The sequence below is a fragment of the Aethalodelphis obliquidens genome, unplaced genomic scaffold (assembly GCF_003676395.1).
Source record: "Aethalodelphis obliquidens isolate GAN/ISIS:26980383/991018 unplaced genomic scaffold, ASM367639v1 scaffold95, whole genome shotgun sequence".
NCBI lineage: Eukaryota > Metazoa > Chordata > Mammalia > Artiodactyla > Delphinidae > Aethalodelphis > Aethalodelphis obliquidens.
The window spans coordinates 43,389-68,924 of NW_020838039.1; the positions used below are offsets into that span (position 1 = coordinate 43,389).

At 37.6% G+C, this 25,536-nt stretch overlaps 1 protein-coding gene across 1 annotated transcript in view; it reads right to left on the reverse strand.

Moving 5' to 3' along the window:
* TLL1 (tolloid like 1) overlaps positions 1–25,536 on the reverse strand; it is a 130,775-nt gene that overhangs the window by 11,065 nt on the left and 94,174 nt on the right. The window contains exon 14 of the mRNA XM_027095866.1: positions 25,042–25,169. Within this exon, the coding sequence (XP_026951667.1) occupies positions 25,042–25,169 (128 nt within the window). The remainder of the gene's footprint in view (positions 1–25,041; positions 25,170–25,536) is intronic.

Sequence of the window (25,536 nt, forward strand, 5' to 3'; positions counted from 1 at the left end):
TAAATGTAAATGGATTAAATGCTCCCACAAAAAGACATGGACTGGCATAATGGATACAAAAACAAGACCATATATATGCTGTCTACAAGACACCCACTTCAGACCTAGGGAAACATACAGACTGAAAGTGAGGGGATGGAAAAAGATATTCCGTGCAAATGGAAATCAGAAGAAAGCTGGAGTAGCAATTCTCATATCAGACAAAATAGACTTCAAAATAAAGACATTTACAAGAGACAAAGAAGGACACTACATAATGATCAAGCGAGAGATCCAAGAAGACAATATAACAATTGTAAATATTTATTCTCCCAATAAAAGTGCACCTCAATACATAAGGCAAATACTAACAGCCATAATAGGGGAAATCAACAGTAACACATTCATAGTATGGGAGGTTTACACCCCATTGGTTAACAATGGACAGGACATCCAAAATGAAAATAAAAAAGGAAACACAAGCTTTAAATGATACATTAAATAAGATGGACTTAATTGATATTTATAGGACATTTCATCTAAAAACAAGAGAATACACATTTTTCTCAACTGCCCATGGAACATTCTCCAGGATAGATCATATCTTGGGTCACAAATCAAGCCTTGGTAAATTTAAGAAAATTGAAATTTTATCAAGTACCTTTTCCGAACATAACGCTATGAGACTAGATATCAATTACAGGAAAAGATCTGTAAAAATTACAAACACATGGAGGCTAAAAAATACACTACTTAATAATGAAGTGATCACTGAAGAAATCAAAGGGGAAATCAAAAAATACCTAGAAACAAATGACAATGAAGACACGACGACCCAAAACCTATGGGATGCAGCAAAATCAGTCCTAGGAGGGAAGTTTATAGCAATACAATCCTACATGAAGAAACAGGAAACATCTCGAATAAACAACTTAAACCTGCACCTAAAGTAATTAGAGTAAGAGAAACAAAAAACCCCCAAAGTTAGCAGAAGAAAAGAAATCATGCACATCAGATCAGAAATAAATGAAAAAGAAATGAAGGAAATGATAACAAAGATCAGTAAAACTAAAAGCTGGTCTTTTGAGAAGATAAACAAAATTGATAAACCATTAGCCAGACTCATCAAGAAAAAAAGGGAGAAGACTCAAATGAATAGAATTAGAAATGAAAAAGGAGAAGTAACAAGTGACACTGCAGAAATACAAAAGATCATGAGAGATTACTACAAGCAACTCTATGCCAAAAAAATGGACAACCTAGAAAAAATGGACAAACTCTTAGAAATGCACAACCTGCTGAGACTGAACCAGGAAGACATAGAAAATATGAACAGACCAATCACAAGCACTGAAATTGAAACTGTCATTAAAAATCTTCCAACAAACAAAAGCCCAGGACCAGATGGCTTCACAGGCGAATTCTATCAAACATTTAGAGAAGAGCTAACACTTACCTTCTCAAACTCCTCCAAAATATAGCAGAGGGAGAAACACTCCCAAACTCATTCTATGAGGCCAACATCACCCTGCTACCAAAACCAGAGAAAGATGTCACAAAGAAATAAAACTAGAGGCTAATATCACTGATAAAAATAGATGCAAAAATCCTCAACAAAATACTGGAAAACAGAATCCAACAGCAAATTAAAAGGATCATACACCATGATCAAGTGGGGTTTATTCCAGGAATACAAGGATTCTTCAATATACGCAAATCAATCAATGTGATACACCATATTAACAAATTGAAGGAGAAAAACCATATGATCCTCTCAATAGATGCAGAGAAAGCTTCTGAGAAAATTCTACACCCACTTATGGTAAAAAACCTGCAGAAAGTAGGCACAGAGGGAATTTTCCTCAACATAATCAAGTCCATATATTACAAAGCCACAGCCAACATCGTTCTCAATGGTGAAAAACTGAAACCATTTCCACTAAGATCAGGAATAAGACAAGGTTGTCCACTCTCACCACTCTTATTCAACATAGATTTGGAAGTTTTAGCCACAGCAATCAGAGAAGAAAAGGAAATAAAAGGAATCCAAATTGGAAAAGAAGAAATAAAGCTGCCACTGTTTGCAGATGACTTGAGAGTATACATAAAGTATCCTAAAGATGCTACCATAAAACTACTAGAGCTTATCAATTAATTTGGTAAAGTTGCAGGATACACAATTAATGCACAGAAATCTCTGGCATTCCTGTATAATAATGATGAAAAATCTGAAAGTGAAATTAAGAAAACACTCCCATTTACCATTGCAAGAAAAAGAATAAAATATCTAGGAATAAACCGACCTAAGGAGACAAAAGACCTTTGCAGAAAATTATAAGACACTGATGAAAGAAATTAAAGATGATACAAATAGATGGAGAGATATACCATGCTCTTGGATTGGAAGAATCAACATTGTGAAAATGACTCTACTACCCAAAGCAATCTACAGATTCAATGCAATCCCTATCAAACTACCACTGGCATTTTTCACAGAACTAGAACAAAAATTTTCACAATTTGTATGGAAACACAAGAGACCCTGAAGAGCAAAATCAATCTTGAGAATGAAAAATGGAGTTGGAGGAATCAGGCTCCCTGACTTCAGACTATACTACAAAGCTACAGTAATCAAGACAGTATGGTACTGGCACAAAAACATAGATCAATGGAACAGGATAGAAAGCCCAGTGATAAACCCACATGCATATGGTCACCTTATCTTTGATAAAGGAGGCAGGAATGTACAGTGGAGAAAAGACAGCCTCTTCAATAAGTGGTGCTGGGAAAACTGGACAGGTACATGTTAAAGTATGAGATTAGATACTCTGTAACTCCATACACAAAAATAAGCTCCAGATGGATTAAAGAGCTCAGTTTAAAGCCAGAAATTATCAAACTCTTAGAGGAAAACATAGGTAGAACACTCTATGACATAAATCACAGCAAGATCCTTTTTGACCCACCTCCTATAGAAATGGAAATAAAAACAAAAATAAACAAATGGGAACTAGTGAAACTTCAAAGCTTTTGCATAGCAAAGGAAACCATAAACAAGACCAAAAGAAAACCCTCAGAATGGGAGAAAATATTTGCAAGTGAAGCAACTGACAAAGGATCAATCTCCAAAATTTACAAGCAGCTCATGCAGCTCAATAATAAAAAAACAAACAACCCAATCCAAAAATGGGCAGAAGACTTAAATAGACATTTCTCCAAAGAAGATATACAGATTGCCAACAGACACATGAAAGAATGCTCAACATTATTAATCATTAGAGAAATGCAAATCCAAACTACAATGAGATATTATCACACACTGGTCAGAATGGCCATCATTGAAAAGTCTAGAAACAATAAATGCTGGAGAGGGTGCGGAGAAAAGGGAACACTCTTGCACTGCTGTGTGGGAATGTGAATTGGTACAGCCACTATGGAGAACAGTATGGAGGTTCCTTAAAAAACTACAAATAGAATTACCAGATGACCCAGCAATCCCACTACTGGGCATATGCCCTGAGAAAACCATAATTCAGAAAGAGTCATGTACCAAAATATTCACTTCAGCTCTATTTACAATAGCCCAGAGATGGAAACAACCTAAGTGTCCATCATCAGATGAATGGATAAAGAAGATGTGGCACATATATACAATGGAATATTACTCAGCCATAAAAAGAAATGAAATTGAGTTATTTGTAGTGAGGTGGATGGACCTAGAGTCTGTCATACAGAGTGAAGTAAGTCATAAAGAGAAAGACAAATACCATATGCTAACACATATATATGGAATCTAAGAAAAAAAAATGTCATGAAGAACCTAGGGGTAAGACAGGAGTAAAGATACAGACCTACTAGAGAATGGACTTCAGGATATTAGGAGGAGGAAGGGTAAACTGTGACAAAGTGAGAGAGTGGCATGGACATATATACACTATCAAACATAAAATAGATAGCTAGTGGGAAGCAGCCGCATATCACAGAGACATCAGCTCGGTGCTTTTTGACCACCTTGAGGGGTGGGATAGGGAGGGTTGTAGCGATGGAGACGCAAGAGGGAAGTGATATGGGAACATATGTATATGTATAACTGATTCACTTTTTTATAAAGCAGAAACTAACACACCGTTGTAAAGCAATTATACTCTAATAAAGATGTTAAAAAATTGTTATAACCAATAAGCATTAGTGAATCACTATTTGCTATAATTATTATGAGTAAAAAGGAATATTTACTTCATTCAATCAATGACTATGGCTAGTTCAAAAATATTAAATACAGCACAAAGAATCTCACTGGAAAGAAACACAGTGCAGAAAAATACAGTGAAGAAGGAGAGTTTAGCAGATTTCATTTAATCTGAAGCACAACATTCAAAGTACAGCATCACCAAATGGTTTGTCACTTATTAATCTCTGTAATCTAGTGGCAGAGAAGGAAGCAGAGTAGACACACAGTGCATGGACTATAGAAGACACTGAATGGATTGTTGGCTGGATGTCTGTATAAGGCTGTCCATTCATCTACCTAATTACCTATACCCATTTTATGGCCAATCTTATGAATGGAAACAACGTAGACATGGCAAACCAAAACTTCTGGTTATCTGCCTCTTATAAGATGGTACTCAGTCAGCTTCTATTATCTTTGTGTACACATAAACAGTCTTAATATCAGTTTGTAACTGTTAAGAAAGCAATAAGAGAAAATCAGGTTAACTGCACCAAGAGTTTTTTTTTTTAGCTAAATATGCAACCAAGCTTCTAAATAATAAGATAAATATTGTTTAAAAAGAAATATAACAATATCTGAAAACTGTTGCATGCTGAATAATTGTCACTTTTGAATGGGCTTTAGAACCATTCATCTATAAATTTAAAGAGCAGAGAAACCTACTGTGTACAAGAGAAAAATTTAAGAATGATGGGGGTAATGGATTCTAGAGCTTATCCTTTAAGTAAAAGTTAAAAATGGGATCAGAATTTACAGACCACACATGTTCAGTCCTTTGATTGGCCCATTGAAAACTAAGTGAATGAGATAACTAAGTGGCTACTTCATTCTCTAATGAAATAAATGCAGGATTTCTGGAGTAAATCATAACATATTTTACAGAGCAGAGCAATACAGTACAAGGTGGCATTGAACTAGTGGGCTGGGAGCATGCTGACACCTGGTCTGGAGTCAATTGGCTCCAGCTTTTTATCAAATTACTAATGGATTCAGACTGACTCTATAAGAGTCAGAGTAGGCAAAGCTTTTTTAGCTGACACATTCTCAACGATACAAATAACTCTCATTCATTAAAGTACTGTTGAATTTTCTTCTTGGAATAAGTAGTAGCTTGTTAGGTCAGCTGCAACAATTGGGTGGTCATTTTGGTCCTTTTCCAGAAGTCAGCTTAACCAAATGCTCCACCGCACACAAGCAAAATGTGACAAATTCACATCTCATAAATCGGCCCTGTAATATCATAGAGACATCCACATAGAGACCCCTCCATATACAGTGACTTTGCCTTAATATAAAATATTTCTAGGCCATAGAATGGTATTATAGGAGTCCATGGGAAAATAGAAAATCTTTAAAAACAGTTTTTAGAGTCCCCAAAGATAATGTGAGATACATAATTTATTACTTTATTCTATCACACATTCTGAGCAATGAATCTCTATGTCTAAATGATGCAGAATGTGAAAATTTCCAGCCACCAGGAACCAATGGCACAGAAATGTCTCCCTAGAAGACACTTAGATTCCTAAAAAATATTCCCCCAAAGTCCTTCAACTTTACAATGGAGACAGAACAGAAAAGCTGATGTGTGGAGCTGTAAGGAAGTCTGAATTCTGTTGAAACACTACCTTCTCTTTTGGGGACTTTTAAATATTTTTCTTAAGCGTTTACACTCAGACTTTACAGACAGTTTGGTATTCAAACATTTCAACCTTATTCACTCCATGATTATATTTCTATGATTTGAAGGTTCATAATCCAGGTTTTAGAAAGGCCAAAAAGAGTGAATAACAGTAAGTCCTAGTAAGAAATTCTAATGCATTTAAGGAGTTTCATTCAAAAGGAATAAAATTGAACTTTCATTTTAAGCTCTGGAAAGAATAACTGTGTGTTTCTGGAACATCCAAGCAAGCTTAATCTACCTTCCTGGCCACCAGCCAAGCTTCCATATGCAGCTCCCTCATATGAACATCTGTAGAGGTACTTTTACTGAAAATACAGGCACTGACTAAAGGATAAGGCCATTCAAAGTCACATTTACAAGGGACAAGATACATTCACAAGGGACAACATAATAAAATGATAATGCTTAATGCGGAAATAAAATCTAGCTAAGATTTAAACTAAGAGAATTAAAGAGACTGATACAATGTGAGCAGTTGTGAGATGAAATTCAGAGCTTCCGAGTTCTAGCCATCCTTCACTTTTTCCTCCCTTTGGTGAGAACTATCATTTGGTTTCCCACAAGATGTTGGAAGGATTGGAGGCCACTGGAAAAAAAAGGCACAGTGGAATATAAACCCCAGCCTTCTGATTCAAAAGACCTTTCTTTCCCATGAATACTCTATAACAGTGATCAAATATACTTATAATGGATTTATGATGGAGAATTATATAACACTTGTGGGTGTTTTGTTTTCCAAATATCCCATATATGAAGCTGTGAATTACAGCTATATAACTTAGCAAAGCTTTAGGATATGATAAATAAAATAAAAATGACATAACTGTATTAGCCTATTGTTGTGTGCTCTTATGCCTAGAACTTTATTTCTGTTTCATTTCTTTTATTTTGTTTTTAATGAAGAGTAATTCAGAATATGAAAAAAGTACCAGAAATTTAATGATCAGTTGAGCCTCTCAGAACCAAGACAGGGTGAAGCCAGGAATGATAGAACTTTATCCCTTTATTCATTCAGAACTTTATCCCTCTTCTAGTAGGAAGATTTTTTCCAAGTATCTTTCAACCAAGGTTTCTTTTACTTTAAAACTGTTACCATGCATTTAGCATCTCATGATTAAACACACACACACACACACACACACACACAGATACACACTCTAAAAACAAGGCAAATATATTAGTTTCCTATTGCTGCTCTAGCAAATTAACACATACTTAGTGACTCAATACAACACACTTTTCTGGGGACTAGGACAAGGTCATCTTTGGGGAATGGGGAGCATTATTCTGCCTACCATAGAAAGTAAGGCCAAATATTTTCACCCTCTGATTCTCAGGAGAAATGAGGACAAACATTTATAACTGAATGATTTCAAACTCTTTCATCCATAACTTTGTTAGCTCAGTCAAGAAACTAAGTCCCATAGAGGAAATCTGGCTTGAAGCCTGCTTTTTTGTAATTAAACTTTTACTGGAACACAACCATGTCCATTCATTTGTGCATTGACTGGCCTCACCCAGCAACAGACAGGCTGCCTAAAGACCTCCTGAGCCCACAGCCCATTAGACACAGCCCTGCCCAGTAGATGGCCAGGACCCAGCTATACACACCAGTGAGAAGGCACCAGCTTCAGAATCCCCTGGGCCCTAGTGCTATCCCCCAGGAAGCCTGGCGTAGACTCTGGATCAGCCTCACACACCAGGGAGCAGAAAACAGATGTAAGAAAACCACAATCCCATAACCTGTGGACCTAACCTGCCCACAGCAGGCCAGACCCTGTCCTGGGACAAGCTGGGCACTGACCCTGCCCAGTAGCAGGCCAACACGAACTCCAGAACACTCCAGACCCAGTACCCACCTGTGTTTCAGGAACTGCCCCCACCCCTCCCACTAGTGATCTTATATCAGCTCTGGGACTCCTGGGCCCTGTAACCAGACTCCAGAACCTGATTCTGCCTTCCAGTAGTCCAGCACTAACACCAGGACTTGGTTTCACCCACCAGTGTGTGGGCAACAGCCCCGGAGTCTTATGTACCCTAACTCTTCCCATTAGTGAGCCAGCACTAGTCTTGGGGCCCCCCGGGGTTCTGCAGCTAGCTGCCTTGTGACCAGGCCCCACCAACCAGCAGCTGGCAGCCTCCACACAAGGCAGGTCCAAGCAACCAACCAGACCAGGGGCCAACCAAGCCTAACAGTCCACCCACATAGTCAGCCTGCCACAACTGAAGGACCCATGCAGGCCTAATAAGGAGAACTCCTAGAGCATATACCTTGGGTGACAAGAAGGGAGCACACTGCTGGGACACATAGGGCATCTGCAAAAGTCCCCTTCTCCAAGATGAGGAAACATAACCAACCTACTAGGTACATAAAAATAAAAACAGCAAATTAGGTAAAATGAAGTGACAGAGGAACATGTTCCATGAAGGAACAAAATGAAAACCCCAGAAGAACTAAATGAAGTGGATCTAGGCAATCTACATGAGAAAGGGTTCAAGGTAGTGATTGTAAAGATAATCAAAGAACTTGGGAGGAGAATGATGCAAAAAACGAGGTTAGAAGGTTTAAACAAGGAGTTAGAACAGCCAAACAGAGATGAAAAATATTATAACTGAAATGAAAAATACACTAGAAGGAATAAAGTGTAGACTAACTGATAGAGAAACAGATCAGCAAGCTGGAAGACAGAGTAGTGGAAATCACTGCAGATGAACAGAGAAAAGAAAAAAGAATGAAAAGAAATTAGGACAGTTTAAGAGACCCCTGGAACAACATCAAGTGTACTAATATTTGCATTACACTCTCAGAAGGAGAAGAAAATTGGTCTGATAATGAATTTTAAGACATAATAGCTGAAAACTTCCCTAACATGGGAAATGAAACAGTCATCCAAGTCCAGGAAGTGCAGAGTCACATATAAGATTAATCCAAAGAGGAACACACCAAACACTCCAACACATTGTAATTAAAATGACAAAAAGGGGGTCTTGAGAAGATGGTGGAAGAGTAAGATGTGGATATCACCTTACTCCCCACAAGATACATCAGAAATATACACGTGGAACTGCTCCTATAGAACACCTACTGAACGCTGGCAGAAAACCTCAGACCTCCCAAAAGGCAAGAAACTCCCCACATACCTGAGTAGGGCAAAAGAAAAAAGAAAAAACAGAGACAAAAGAATAGGGATGGGACCTGCCCCAGTGGGAGGGAGCTGTGAAGGAGGAAAGGTTTCCACACACTAGGAAGCCCCTTTGCAGGCGGAGACTGTGGGTGGTGGAGGGGGGAGCTTCGCAACCGCAGAGGAGAGTGAAGCCACAGGGAGGGCAAAGCAGAGAGATTCCCGCACGGAGGGTTGGTGCCAACCAGCACTCGCCAGCCCGAGAGACTTGTCTGCTCACCCGCCGGGGCGGGCGGGAGGTGGGAGCTGAGGCTTGGGCTTCAGTCGGAGTGCAGGGAGAGGACAGAGGTTGGTGGTGTGAACACAGCCTGAAGGGGGCTAGTGCGCCACAGCTAGCTGGAAGGGAGTCCAGGCAACACTCGGGACCTGCATAAGAGGCAAGAGACTTTTTCTTGCCTCTTTGCTTCCTGGTGCACGAGGAGAGGGGATTAAGAGCACTGCTTAAAAGAGATCCAGAGATGGGAGCCAGCAGGGGCTATCAGTGCGGACCCCAGAGACAGGTATGAGATGCTAAGGCTGCTGCTGCAGCCACCAAGAAGCCTGTGTGTGGGCTCAGGTCACTATCCACACCACCCCTCCCGGGAGTCTGTGCAGCCTGCCACTGCCAAGGTGCCGTGATCCAGGGACAACTTCCCCAGGAGAACGCACAGCGAGCATCAGGCTGGTGCAACATCACACCAGCCTCTGCCACCACAGGCTTGCCCCACATCTGTACCCCTCCCTCCCCTCAGCCTGAGTGAGCCAGAGCCCCTGAATCAGCTGCTCCTTTAACCCCATCCTGTCTGAGTGAAGAACAGATGCCCTCAGGAGACCTACACGAAGACGCGGGTCCAACTCCAAAGCTGAGCCCCAGGAGCTGTGCGAACAAAGAAGAGAAAGGGAAATCTCTCCCAGAAGCCTCAGAAGCAGTGGATTAAAGCTCCAAAATCAACTTGATGTACACTGCATCTGTGCAATAACTGAATAGACAGAGAAACATCCCAAATTGAGGACGTGGACTTTGGGAGCAAGATATATTATTTTTTCCCCTTTTCCTCTTTTTGTGAGTGTGTATGTGTATGCTTCTGTATGAGATTTTGTCTGTATAGCTTTGCTTTCACCATTTGTCCTATGATTCTGTCCATCTGTTCTTTTATTCTTTTTTTTTACATTAAAATTTTTTTCATAACTGTTTTTTATTTTAATAACTTCATTTTATTTAATCTTACTTTATTTTATTTTATCCTCGTTGTTTCTTTCTTTCTTTCCAATTTTTCTCCCTTTTATTCTGAGCCGTGTGGATGAAAGCCTCTTGGGGCTGCAGCCAGTAGTCAGTACTGTGCCTCTGACATGGGAGAGCCAACTTCAGGACACTCATCCAAAAGAGACCTCCAGCCCCACGTAATACCAAATGACAAAAATCTCACGGAGATCTCCATCTCAACACCAAGACCCAGCTTCATGCAACAACCAGCAAGCTACAGTGCTGGACACCATACGCCAAACAACTAGCAAGAGAGGAACACAGCCCCATCCATTAGCACAGAGGCTGCCTAAAATCATAAGGCCACAGACTCCCCAAAACACACCACCAGACGTGGACCTGCCCACTAGAAAGACAAGATCCAGCCTCATCCACCAGAACACAGGCACTAGTCACCTCCATCAGGAGGCCTGCACAACCCACTGAATCAACCTTAGCCACTGTGGACAGACACCAAAAACAATGGAATCTACGAACCAGCAGCCTGCGAAAAGGGGACGCCAAACACTGTAAGATAAGCAAAATGAGAAGACAGAAAAACACACAGCAGATGAAGGAGCAAGATAAAAACGCACCAAACCTAACAAATGAAGAGGAAATAGGCAGTCTATCTGAAAAAGAATTCAGAATAATGATACTAAAGATGATCCAAAATCTTGGAAATAGAATAGAGAAAATGCAAGAAACATTTAACAAGGACCTAGAAGAACTAAAGAGGAAACAAGCAACAATGAACAACACAATAAATGAAATTAAAACTACTCTAGAAGGGATCAATAGCAGAATAACTGAGGCAGAAGAACGGATAAGTGACCTGGAAGATAAAATAGTGGAAATAGCTACTGAAGAGCAGAATAAAGAAAGAAGAATGAAAGGAACTGAGGACAGTCTCAGAGACATCTGTGACAGCATTAAACACACCAATATTTGAATTATAGAGGTCCCAGAAGAAGAAGAGAAAAAGAAAGGGACTGAGCAAATCTTTGAAGAGATTAGAGTTGAAAACTTCCCTAATATGGGAAAGGAAATAGTAAATCAAGTCCAGGAAGCACAGAGAGTTCCATACAAGATAAATCCAAGAAGAAACATGCAAAGACACATATTAATCAAACTATCAAAAATTAAATACGAAGAAAACATATTAAAAGCAACAAGGGAAAAACCACAAATAACACAAAAGTGAATCCCCATAAGGTTAACAGCTGATCTTTCAGCAAAAACTCTGCAAGCCAGAAGGGAATGGCAGGACATATTTAAAGTGATAAAGGAGAAAAACCTACAACCAAGATTACACTAGCCAAGAAGGATCTCATTCAGATTTGATGGAGAAATTAAAACTTTTACAGACAAGGAAAAGCTGAGAGAGTTCAGAACCACAAAACCAGCTTTACAACAAATGCTAAAGGAACTTCTCTAGGCAAGAAACACAAGAGAAGGAAAAGACCTATGATAACAATCCCCCAAAAATTAAGAAAATGGGAATAGGAACATACATATCAATTATTACCTTAAATGTAAATGGATTAAATGCTCCCACCAAAAGACACAGACTGGCTGAATGGACACAAATATAAGACCCATATATATGCTGTCTACAAGAGACCCACTTCAGATCTAGGGACACATAGAGACTGAAAGTGAGGGGATGGAAAAAGATATTTCATGCAAATGGAAATCAAAAGAAAGCTAGAGTAGCAATTCTCATATCACAGAAAATAGATTTTAAAATAAAGACTGTTACAAGAGACAAAGAAAGACACTACATAATGATCAAGGGATCGATCCAAGAAGAAGATATAACAATTGTAAATATTTATGCACCCAACATATGAACACATCAATACATAAGGCATATACACACAGTCATAGAAGGGGAAATCGACAGTAACACTTTCATAGTATGGGATTTTAACACCCCACTTTCACCAATGGACAGGACATCCAAAACGAAAATAAATAAGGAAACACAAGCTTTAAATGGTACATTAAACACGATGGACTTAATTGATATTTATAGGACATTCCATCCAAAAACAACAGTATACACATTTTTCTAAAGTGCTCATGGAACATTCTCCAGGATAGATCATATCTTGGGTCACAAATCTAGCCTTGATAAATTTAAGCAGTTGAAGTCATATCAAATAACTTTTCTGACCACAACGCTATTAGACTAGATATGAAAGACAGGAAAAGAGCTGTAAAATATACAAACACATGGAGGCTAAACAATACACTACTTAATAATGAAGTGATCACTGAAGAAATCAAAAAATACCTAGACACAAATAATAATGATAATACAATGACCCAAAACCTATGCGATGCAGCACAAGCAGTTCTAAGCGGGAGGTTTATAGCAATACAATCCTACCTTAAGAAACAGGAAACATCTCGAATAAACAACCTAACCTTGCACCTAAAGCAATTAGAGAAAAAAGAACAAAAAAATCCCCCAAAGTTAGCAGAAGTAAAGAAATCATAAAGATCAGATCAGAAATAAATGAAAAAGAAATGAAGGAAATGATAAGAAAGATCAATAAAACTAAAAGCTGGTCCTTTGAGAAGATAAACAAAATTGATTAACCATTAGCCAGACTCATCAAGAAAAAAAGGGAGAAGACTCAAATCAATATAATTAGAAATGAAAAAGGAGAAGTAACAAGTGACAATGCAGAAATATGAAGGATCATGAGAGATTACTACAAGCAACTCTATGCCAATAAAATGGACAACCTGGAAGAAATGGACAAATTCTTAGAAATGCACAACATGCCGAGACTGAACCATGAAGAAATAGAAAATATGACAGACCAATCACAAGCACTGAAATTGAAACTGTGATTAAAAATCTTCCAACAAACAAAAGCCCAGGACCAGATGGCTTCACAGGCAAATTCTATCAAACATTTAGAGAAGAGCTAACACCCTTCCAAAATATAGCAGAGGAAGGAACACTCCCAATCTCATTTTACGAGGCCGCCATCACCCTGATACCAAAATCAGACAAGGATGTCACAAAGAAAGAAAATAACAGGCCAATATCACTGACGAACATAGATGAAAAAATCCTCAACAAAATACTAGCAAACAGAATCCAACAGCACATTAAAAGGATCATACTCCATGATCAAGTGGGGTTTATTCCAGGAATGCAAGGATTCTTCAATATATGCAAATCAATCGACGTGATACACCGTATTAACAAATTGAAGGAGAAAAACCATATGATCATCTCAATAGATGCAGAGAAAGTTTTTGACAAAATTCAACACCCATTTATGATAAAAAACCTGCAGAAAGTAGGCATAGAGGGAACTTTCCTCAACATAATAAAGGCCATATATGACAAACCCACAGGCAACATCATCCTCAATGGTGAAAAACTGAAAGCACTTCCACTAAGATCAGGAACAAGACAAGATTGCCCACTCTCACCACTATTATTCAACATAGTTTTGGAAGTTTTAGCCACAGCAATCAGAGAAGAAAAGGAAAGAAATGGAATCCAAATCAGAAAAGAAGAAATAAAGCTGTCACTCTTTGCAGATGACATGATACTATACATAGAGAATCCTAAAGATGCTACCAGAAAACTATTAGAGCTAATCAATGAATTTGGTAAAGTAGCAGGATACAAAATTAATGCACAGAAATCTCTCGCATTTCTATATACTAATGATGAAAAATCTGAAAGTGAAATCAAGAAAACACTCCCATTTAACATTGCAACAAAAAGAATAAAACATCTAGGAATAAACCGACCTAAGGAGACAAGAGACCTGTATGCAGAAAATTATAAGACACTGATGAAAGAAATTAAAGATGATACAAATAGATGGAGAGATTTACCATGTTCTTGGATTGGAAGAATCCATGTTGTGAAAATGATTCTACTACCCAAAGCAATCTACAGATTCAATGCAATCCCTATGAAACTACCACTGGCATTTTTCACAGAACTAGAACAAAAAATTTCACAATTTGTATGGAAACACAAAAGACCCCAAATAGTCATAGCAATTTTGAGACCCAAAAAAGGAGCTGGAGGAATCAGGCTCCCTGATTTCAGACTATACTACAAAGCTACAGTAATCAAGACAATATGGTACTGGCACAAAAACAGAAATATAGATCAATGGAACAGGATAGAAATCCCAGAGGTAAACTCACACACATATGGTCACCTTATCTTTGATAAAGGAGGCAAGAATATACAGTGGAGAAAAGACAGCCTCTTCAATAAGTGGTGCTGTGAAAACTGGACAGGTACATGTAAAAGTATGAAATTAGAACACTCCCTAACACCATACACAAAAATAAACTCAAAATGTATTAAAGACTTACATGTAAGGCCAGACACTGTCAAATTCTTAGAGGAAAACATAGGCAGAACACTCTATGACAAAAATCACAGCAAGATCCCTTTTGACCCACCTCCTAGAGAATGGAAATAAAACCAAAAATAAACAAGTGGGACCTAATGAAACTTTAAAGCTTTTGCACAGCAAAGGAAACCATAAACAAGACCAAAAGACAACCCTCAGAATGGGCAGAAATATTTGCACATGAAGCAACTGACAAAGGATTAATCTCCAAAATTTACAAGCAGCTCATGCATCTCAATAACAAAAAGCCAACAACCGAATCCAAAAACGGGCACAATACCTAAATAGTCGTTTCTCCAAAGAAGATGTACAGATTGCCAACAAACACATGAAAGAATGCTCAACCTTATTAATCATTATATAAATGCAAATCAAAACTACAATGATATATCATCTCACACCAGTCAGAATGACCATCATCAACAAACATACAAACAATAAATGCTGGAGAGGGTGTGGAGAAAAGGGAACACTCTTGCTTTGTTGATGTGAATGTACATTGATATAGCCACTATGGAGAACAGTATGGACGTTCCTTAAGAAACTAAAAGTAGAACTACCATATGACCCAACAATCTCACTACTGGGCATATACTCTGAGAAAACCATAATTTAAAAAGAGTCATGTACCGGGGCTTCCCTGGTGGCGCAGTGGTTGAGAGTCCGCCTGCCGATGCAGGGGACACGGGTTCATGCCCCAGCCCGGGAAGATCCCACATGCTGCGGAGCGGCTGGGCCCCTGAGTCATGGCCACTGAACCTGCGCATCCGGAGCCTGTGCTCGGCAACGGGAGAGGCCACAGCAGTGAGAGGCCCGTGTACAGCAATAACAAAACAAACAAACAAACAAAAAAGAGTCATGTACCACAATGTTCATTTCAGCTCTATTTACAATAGCCAGGACATGGAAGCAACCTAAGTGTCCATCAACAGATGAATGGATATAGAAAATGTGGCACATATACACAATGGAATATTACTCAGCCATAAAAAGAAATGAAACTGCGTTATTTGTAGTGAAGTGGATGGACCTAGAGTCTGTCATACAGAGTGAAGAAAGTCAGAAAGAGAAAGACAAATACTGTATGCTAACACATTTGTATGGAATGTAAGAAAAAAAAAGGTCATGAAGAAACTAGGGTTAAGACGGGAATGAAGACACAGACCTACTAGAGAATGGACTTGAGGATATGGGGAGGGGGAAGGGTAACCTTGGATAAAGTGAGAGAGTGGCATGGACATATATACACTACCAAAGGTAAAATAGATAGCCAGTGGGAAGCAGCCACATAGCACAGGGAGATCAGCTTGGTGGTTTGTGACCACCTAGAGGGGTGGGATAGGGAGGGTGGGAGGGAGGGAGGCACAAGAGGGAAGAGATATGGGAACATATGTATATGTATAACTGATTTACTTTGTTATAAAGCAGAAACTAACACACCATTGTGAAGAAATTATACTCCAGTAAAGATGTTAAAAAAAATGACAAAAAGATAAAGAGAGAATATTAAAAGTAGAAAGGGAAAAACAACAAATAACATACAAGGGAACTCCCATAAGACTATCAGCTGATTTTTTCAGCAGAAACTCTGCAGGCCAGAAGGGAATGGCACAGTATATTTAAAGTGATGAAAGAGAAAAATTTCCACCCAAGAATTCTCTACCCAGCAAGGTTCTTGTTCAGATTTGATGGAGAAATCAAAAACTTTACAGACAAGCAAAAGCTAAAAGAATTCAGCACCACCAAAGCAGCTTCACAACAAATGTTAAAGGAACCTGTCTAGGCAAAAAAGAAAAGGCCACAATTAGAAACAAGAAAATTACAAAATGAAAAAGTTCACCAGTAAAGGCAAACATACAGCAAAGGTAGGAAATCATACACATACAAGCTAGTAAGGAGGTTAAAAGACAAAACTAGTAAAATCACCTGTATTCAGAGCAAGCAGTTAAGGGATACACAAAAGAATTAGACATAAAATATGATACCCAAAACAGTAATCATTATGGGAGGAGAGTACAAATGCAGGGATTTTAAAATGCATTTGAAATTAAGAGATCAGCAAATTAAAACAATCACATATATACATAGACTGCTATAAAAAAAAACCTGTGGTAACTGCAAACCAAAAATCTATAATAGATATGCACACATAAAAAGGAAAAGGACTTTAAAAACATAATACTAAACACAGTCATCAAATGACAAGAGAAGGGAAAAAGGAAGGAAAAAAAAGACCTACAAAAACAACCCCCAAACAATTAACAAAGTGGCAACAAAACATGCATATCAATAATTACCTTAAATGTAAATAGACTAATTGCTCCAGCCAAAAGACACAGAGTCGCTGAATGGATACCAAAACAGGACCCATATATTTGCTGCCTACAGGAGAATAACTTCTGATCTAAAGACACACATAGACTTAGAATTCCCTGGTGGTCCAGTGGCTAGGACTCTGTGCTTCCACTGAAGGGGGTGTGGGTCAGAGAATTAAGATCCTGAGAGCCATGTGGCATGGCCAAAAAAAAAAAAAATAGGCACACATAGAAAGTGAGGGGATGGAAAAAAGTATTCCATGAAAATGGAAATCAAAAGAAAGCCGGAGTAGCAATACTTATAGTAGACAAAATAGACTTTAAGATAAAGACTGTTACAAGAGACAAAGACACTACATAATGATGAAGGGATCAATCCAAGAAGAAGATATAACAATTGTGAATATACAGGCACCCAGCATAGGAGCACCTAAATATTGAATATAGAAAGCAAATATGAACAGACATAAAGGGAGAAATTGACAGTAACCCAATAATAGAAGGGGACTTTAACACCTCACTTACATCAATGGACAGATCATCCAGACAGATCATCCAGACAGAAAATGAATCTGGAAACGCTGGGCTTAAATGACCCATTAGAGCAGCTGAACTTAATAGATATGTAGAGAACACTCCATTTGAAAGCAACAGAACACATTCTTTTCAAGTGCACATGGAACATTCTCCAGGATAGGTCACATGCTAGCCTACAAAACAAGTCTCAGTAAATTTAAGAAAACTGAAATCATATCAAGCATGTTTTCAGATCACAACACTTTGAGACTAGAAACCAATTATAAGAAAAAAACTACAAAAAACACAAACGCATGGAAGCTAAACAATATGCTACTAAACAATCAGTGGATCACTAAGGATTGAATTTCAAATTTATAAGGCTACACAAAAACTTGATCATGGTTGAATTTTCAATAAAAAAATTTAGATTATTATCATAATTATGATTATTATTATGATATCATACAGCAGCATTTATTGGCACTTAATAAAGCACTGTGCCAAATACGTTGTATACAAGTTCATTTTGTATACACACAAAATTTGTAAACAGCAGCTTCAATTTCCAGATGAAGAAATCAAGGTTTTAAAATAAGTATCTTCCCAAGATAACACAACTAGTAAGTAGAAGTGCTAGGATCTAGACAGAAGTCTCTGCTGTATATCTGTTTAATCATTTATTTAATCATTGTAATTTTGTTAGGATGTTATTCTAACAAATTTTCCTAATCATATTAGGAAATATGATTATTTTCCATTTAAATTATTGCATAAGTGTACACAGCAATTATGGATCTCTTTCTTCTCTGATGCAGGATGCTGTAAGGAAAAATAAGATTTTTCTGTAGAGACAGAATGCTTAAGCTTGAAGGTAGTTAAGACTCCTACTACCTTTATAAACTTTCCAAGTCATCTAAATGCCTGGGGCTGCTTCCTTATCTATAACTGTCATTTATGACATCAACTTCTGGTAATATACAAGATACCACTTTGAAACCATTGGGAACTATACACACAGTCTTAGCCTAAGTACAGTTTTAAGAGATACAAATGTGCCCAAGCTACATTTTACAATTTGGAGAGCATTTTCAAGAAATGGAAAACTTAAGAACATTCATATTTTTACTTGTAGAATTTCATATGAGAGAGTGACTATTTTAGAATTTTTAAAAATGACACTCCCAGGGTCTATGGATCCCAGCTCCCTAGCTTACTGCATTTATATGAAGGTAATATTCCAGGGTCTTATAAAGATAAGAGAAGGTATATACAAGAATGCAAAAAATCCTCAAGAACCACTATATTGACTCATACACACAATTCTACTTGATTTTCATATTTTGCTTTATAATAGGGAATTCATGACTTAAAGACAAAAATTGATGATTATGTTCATTATGTATAGACATAATTTATGTTATTATTGTATTCAAATTGCTATTTTATATTACTGGATAGAATTTAGTATTGAATTAGAAAAAAATTACCTTTAAATATTTCCTGTTTGTATACTAGGTGGTATACTACAACCTAACAGTATTCTGACTGCACATTCTGGACTTTGCCTAGAGAAAACTACTCAGGAGAGTATAGGCAGTAACTCATTTGTGTCATCTTTACTTTCCCAAATATATGCTGTCTCATACACTTAAATGCATGTGTGGGATTAAAGATGGCTACACATTCTTTGCTACTTCTCCCATTGAGTCATGAAGTCTAATATTCTTCCCCTTCAATACTGGTTAGCTTTTTTGATTTGCTTTACTATAGAATGCATAGAGGTAATGTTCAGGAGCTACTTAGGTATTCCCCTAGGCCTCTTGGAACACTCTTTTTGGGGATCCAGAACTTCCATGTAAAGGGTATGGTTCCCCTGAGACCACCATGCTAGAATGGTCATGTGTAGGTGCTCTGGTTGTCCCAGCTAAGTCAGCCTTCTAGCCCTCCCTACCAAGGTGACAGACATAAAATTAAAGCCAACTTGACCCTCCCAACCAGACCATGCCCCAGGTGAATATCACTTACTGACCTCAATCAACGCCATGGGCAACTGAAGAATTGTCAGCAAAGCATTACTCAAATCATGACCTCTTCCCCACAAAACCATGGGATATTATAAAATGGTTCTTGTTTTAAGTCATGAAGTTTTGGGTTAGCTTATTATGAAGCAGTAGATAACTAGAACAGTGCATAAAAGGTAATAATTGCATATTAATGCCAGAAGTCTTAAATTTCCATAAATCAGTAATAAACTACCACTACTGATAGTTCAGTCCTTACACATAATTATTGTACACTAGATATAGATAACCACACTATGGTAAATAAATACTATGCACAAGAATGCTTGTATCTCACAAAGGGCACTGAATTTTATTGTAATTCCTCTCATATTCCATAATGGCAAGATTATCTAAGTAACCTAAATAATATTCATTTGTAGTCTTACAAATAAACCAAATTAACTAAAATAATGGTTATCTCAGATGCAGTGAAAGAGGCTTGCTTATACCCATAAGCCACTACTTGCACGTCACTCAATACAACTCTATGTTAAGTTAAAGGAATATCTGGGTTAGAAAGAACAGTAAGACTCTCAAAATTCATAAACAAGGTGTTTTTAAAAAATATATCATGGAATTGTCTTCAGGGACAATTTCCTTTTCTTTGCTTCTGTATGAATAGGTAAAATATTTAGAAATGTTTTCTTATTTTTCCACACAGCCTAAGGTAAGAGGAGTAAATATGAGTTGTAAAGAAAGTTCCATGGCGCACACAGGGACACCAAATCTTTTCTTTGCCTTTTCTTTTTTGCCTTGGCCTATAAAGAAACTAGCTTAGAACTGAGTATCTATCAGTAGCTCTTGACCTAACAGGATTAATAGATTTCAGAATTTTCCAAGTTTCTTTGGAATCTATTTTCCAAATTTAGTTTGGGTTCAAGTTCCTCCATGAAAATTAAGGATCCTAAAGAAACCAAACAAAATGCATTTATTTTAAACAATATATCTTCTTGATCAAATCTCCTGTATAATAAATGTCAAAACATATAGGTAGGTAATTGAATGGTTTGAATATTACAAACAGTGCTGGCCAAATGTCCATTGGCTGAGATCTGTAACAGATAGTGGTTTCAGTTTTAAAGTAGGTAAGATTCATTAACAGTTGTATTACAAGCAGGAAGACAAAAATAGTAAACGTAAGCAACAATAATGTCAAAATGGTAAGAGTTAAAAAGTATAGAACTAAAATATCACTTGAAGTTGGTAGCTAATCTGTTACAACACACTTTCTACTGATCCTGATTGTTAGAGTGATATTGTGAGTCAGGTTTTATATAAACATGATTAATGAAATAAGAGAGTGGAATCAATATTATGCTCTGATTCAGAAAACTTGGAGTGGCAAAAATGTGTTTTAACAAGTCTTCCAGGTTAATTCTGATGCCTGTTAATATTCTGGCTTAGACTGTGACTACTTCTACAAAGATCACAAAGTCAAATACTTAAAACAAAGATCAATAGTCGCATTAAAGCTCCTTTCCTTCTAAAAATTATCTTCTTAGGATACTAGCATGTATGACCATTGTTGAACAGACTCTCCTGATCTTCAAGTGGAATATTTGCCTGTAATTCGTAAAGAAGCAGACTGTCCTAGAGTTGAAAGGGATGCTCAATAAACTGAAAGGTATATAATTGAGAAAAAATAAATTATTGACATTTTTTCGAGTTAAGGTATATTAGGAGTTCTATTTCCCCTTGGATATAGAAAGCTGGGGCTAGTGTTCCTTCTACCCTAGCAAGAAAACCTATGTAAAGTAAAAAAATCACAACTTTGCTGAACACATCAAAGAGCCAAAGTCACTAGTCAACCAAGTAGTATCAAATCCACTGACTCTCAGCCCTGCCAAGGAGAGATGAGACACGAGCATGTCACCAGTGACAGACTACAGCTAGAAGAGATGCTGGGTGCCATATAACTAGGTTAGATGCATTCAGCTACAATTGTAATGTATTGTAAAGGTCAGCTGTGGACTAGAGTATAGCACCCTAGGAGCTGTAGACACAAGAGTTTGCACCCACTTGCAGGCTCTTCTCCATGGACTTCAATCTCCTGCTCATGAGAAAGACTGTGGGAAGAGTAGGAGTTAGGCAAGTACCTTTCTTGGTGTTGCAGGCTTGAAGGGGGAATTGGTCACTGCTGGGAGAAAAGCATGAAGTCCTGTTGCAACCTTTCTCTGGAAAATAAAATAAGCCTCTGGGGGAGGAGCAGAAAACCTGTCACCACCAGGGCAAACATGCAGACCCACTGTAGCCACAGGAAAGCTTAAACAAACAAACAAACAAATAACACTTCCAACCCTGGGGAAGTCTTGGACTCAGGAGCCTACACCAATAATATCAGAGACCTGCTACAACTGGGAGAGGGAAAAGAAACTCTCCCATAGAAGACCAACCAGAGATAGATGGAGTTTGGCTGCCAGGAAGAGAAGAGGCAGGACCACTGAGAAAGGCTATTTCTAAGACCTAGAAACAGATCCTGCCTAAGGTAGAGAACCCCTTGTCCTTACCACCAGACTACCAAGAACCAAGCAGTGTGTAACTGCAGTCTATCACTGGTTGAGGGAAAAAAGTGTGAAGAGGGATACAATTTGTGATAGAGATGAAAGCAGAAGCTAAAGGTAAAGGAGAAACATTGAGAAAATGCATCTGAAATTCCAGCCTTCAATCTAAGAGAAAGGAATTAAAGCCAATGGTTCACTGAAGGTAATCATAGGAACAAGACAACCCAAACTCAGCCAATTACTGACTATATTCACTCAACAACATCCCTTCCCATATACACACATTCACTAACAGCCTAACAGAAGAGATGTAACCATTTCCAGACATAAAGTTTCTACTGTTAAACACAAAATGTCTGATGTTTAATCAAAAATTACATGACACACAAAAAGGCAAGAAGAAAAGCACAGTGTTAAGAGAGAAAATAATCAACAGAGCAGACTCAAACATGACCCCTATGTTTAATCTATCAAATGAGAAATTTCAGCAGAGATGGTGTTATGAATTGAATTGTGCATCCTGGCCAAACACATGCATTGAAGCCCTAAACCCAATGTGATTGCATTAGGAGACAGGTCCTTTAGGGAGGTAATCAAGGTTAAATGAGGTCATAAGGGTGAGGCCAGATCCCACAGGGCTAATGTCCTTATAAGAAGATGAAGAGACACCAGAGCATGCACTCTCTCTCTCTGTCTCTCTCTCTCCATATGTACACACAGAGGAAAGGCCAAGTGAGGACACAGTGATAAAGCAGCCATCTACAAGTCAGGAAAAGAGGCCTCACCAGACACCAGTCCCCACAGCCCCTTGATCTTGAACATCTAGCCTCCAGATCTGTGAGAAAATACATTTTTGTTGTTTTAGCCACTCAGTTTGTGGTATTTTGTTATGGCCACCTAAGCAGACTAATACACAGGAACTCTACTAAAAAATCAAATGGAAATTCAAGAAATAAAAAAACATGATAAGGGAGATAAAGAATACCTCTTTCAAACTCATAAGTAGACTTAAGACAACTGAATAGACAATCATTGAACTTGAAGATCAGCCCATAGAAATAACCCAAGCTTAAAAACAAAAAGAGTGGCAAAAAAATAACAGAATTCAAGAGTTAAGGGATAATATGAAACAATCTCACATATGTGTAATTTGAATCCCAGAAGAAGAGAGACAATAATGCAGGAGGAGTTTGTCAAGAAATAATGGTCAAGAGTTTTCAAAAATTCATGGCAGTCATCACAACATAGATGCAAGAAATTCAAAGATTTCTCAGAAGGATAAATTACTAAACAGATAGACAGACGGACACACACACACACACACACACACACACACACACACACACACACTCCCAGATACATTATATTCAAAGTGCTGATAAAAAAATGTTGAAGGCAGCCATCAGAGAAAAGAATCATTATTTCCACAGGAATAAAATTAAGATTTACCACAGACATTAAAAACCATGAAGGACAGAAAATAGTGGAGTCAGGTATTTAAAGTGCAGCTGAGAAAACAAAATTGCTATCTTAGAATTTTATACCCAATTAAAATATCTTTGGGTATAAAAGACATACTCTGCACAGACTTACTCTACACACAATATAAAAAGAAATTCTTCAGGGAGAAGGAATATGATACCAGATGAAACTTGGATGTACACACACACACAAAAGTCTTCAGGAAAATCCATTTTCCCAACTGCCTTAGCTATTGCACTGCTGAAAAGAATGCAGCCTTTGCATCTCAGCCCATAAGCTTCAGAGAGTGACCATCTCAGTCAGGGTCTTCAACAGGACTGGAAAGCAATCAAATCCTACAGTGCTGTTATCTTAGCACCTAGCATCCTTCCAAAGAGTGGCTGAAATGAATTGATGTCTCTTTTCAAAAAGTCATATACTGATATCTTACAAATTCGGTGATTGGAAGGAACTCCATAATAGGAATATGAATATCTGAGTGACAGTCTCTAATAACATTATTATTATGTTGCATATGAATAAGATGTCTTTATTGACCAAAAAACCCACTGAAGGAAAGGGTTCAAACAGACTTTCAAAATTAACTGGACTGGTCCAGTAAGCTACAGTGGACTGGTAGCCTCATTCTCAAGACAATTTCTTGTCCTTTGTTATGGTTCTTGTTAGACTGTCCTGAACTTCGTTAGTTGTCATTCCTTCCTGCTTTTGACAACAGCATATTTCAGAAAATTGTTAAAATTTCTATATTCCTATGATTCTATTTCTTTAAAGTATACTCTTCAAGTATTCTGTAGCTTATAATGAAATTTAAGATGTACTGTCAGATGACCAGGACAGAATGTGAGATTCATAGAATACAGGAGAGAGGACATATATTACATTCATATTTGAATTTGGAAGAAGTCTAATGATAACGGTACTCATCTAAAGAGGGCAACTACATTATGCAAAAATAATATTCCATAAACCATAAGACAAAATTAGTTTTATTATAAAAATACATATGCTTTGTATATGAGTCATATAGAATTGACACAACTGATAGAATTTACTATGCTGCATTGAAGTGAATACTTATTGCTTTCTTGCTGAATTTCTGATATTTTTGTTCCTTCATTTATATCTCCATTTGGAAACATTATTTCAATAAGATATTAGGAAGTAGAACATATTGTTTTGTAGTAATTTTGGTAATGCCTTTTAAAGCATCCCATCCAGGATAAGATGACTGTACAAGAACTACATGGCTACCATTACTATCACCTTGATCTAGGAAATCAGGAATTTATTTAGTGTTAGTAGGAAAACATAAGAAAGAAAGTCTTTCCCACCTGCCTACTAATTCAATTCAATTAAATAAACATTCATTTTATTTATTTTATTTCCATGCACTAGCTGTGCAAGATACGGGCAGGCAGCTTAACAGAAAAAAGAACAACGCGCTCACTTACTAATTTGATTCGATGACCAGGAGTTGCACTGATTTCCCATGTGCATTCTTTCCTGCTTGGGTACTTGTCTGGCCAGTTGGGACTAGTGATGAAGCCACTTGGACTGTGAATCTTCTGTTCACACTCAGCTGTGCCAATAATGATAAAATCAATTAGTGTGGAAATCTAGCCCAGAATTGGGCCAGCAAGGAAGTAGCCTGTTTACACACTATCCTGATGAAAGATTTTCCTCAATAACTAATCATCACTCTAGTCTCCAGTATCATATTCATCTGCTTTGGTAAACCTGTTGCATAATAATTATCATAATCAGAAAATGTTTATTTTTGGGTTCACATGAAATTGTGTTTACAATGAATTAAATAAATGTCTACAAGAAAATGAACACTTTTTAACTGCTGGATCTGTAAGTTTAGATTTTAACAGAGCAACATTATTGACAATCAAAGCTATCAACTCTTGGTATGTGCAAAATACTTAATGCAATGCCACAAC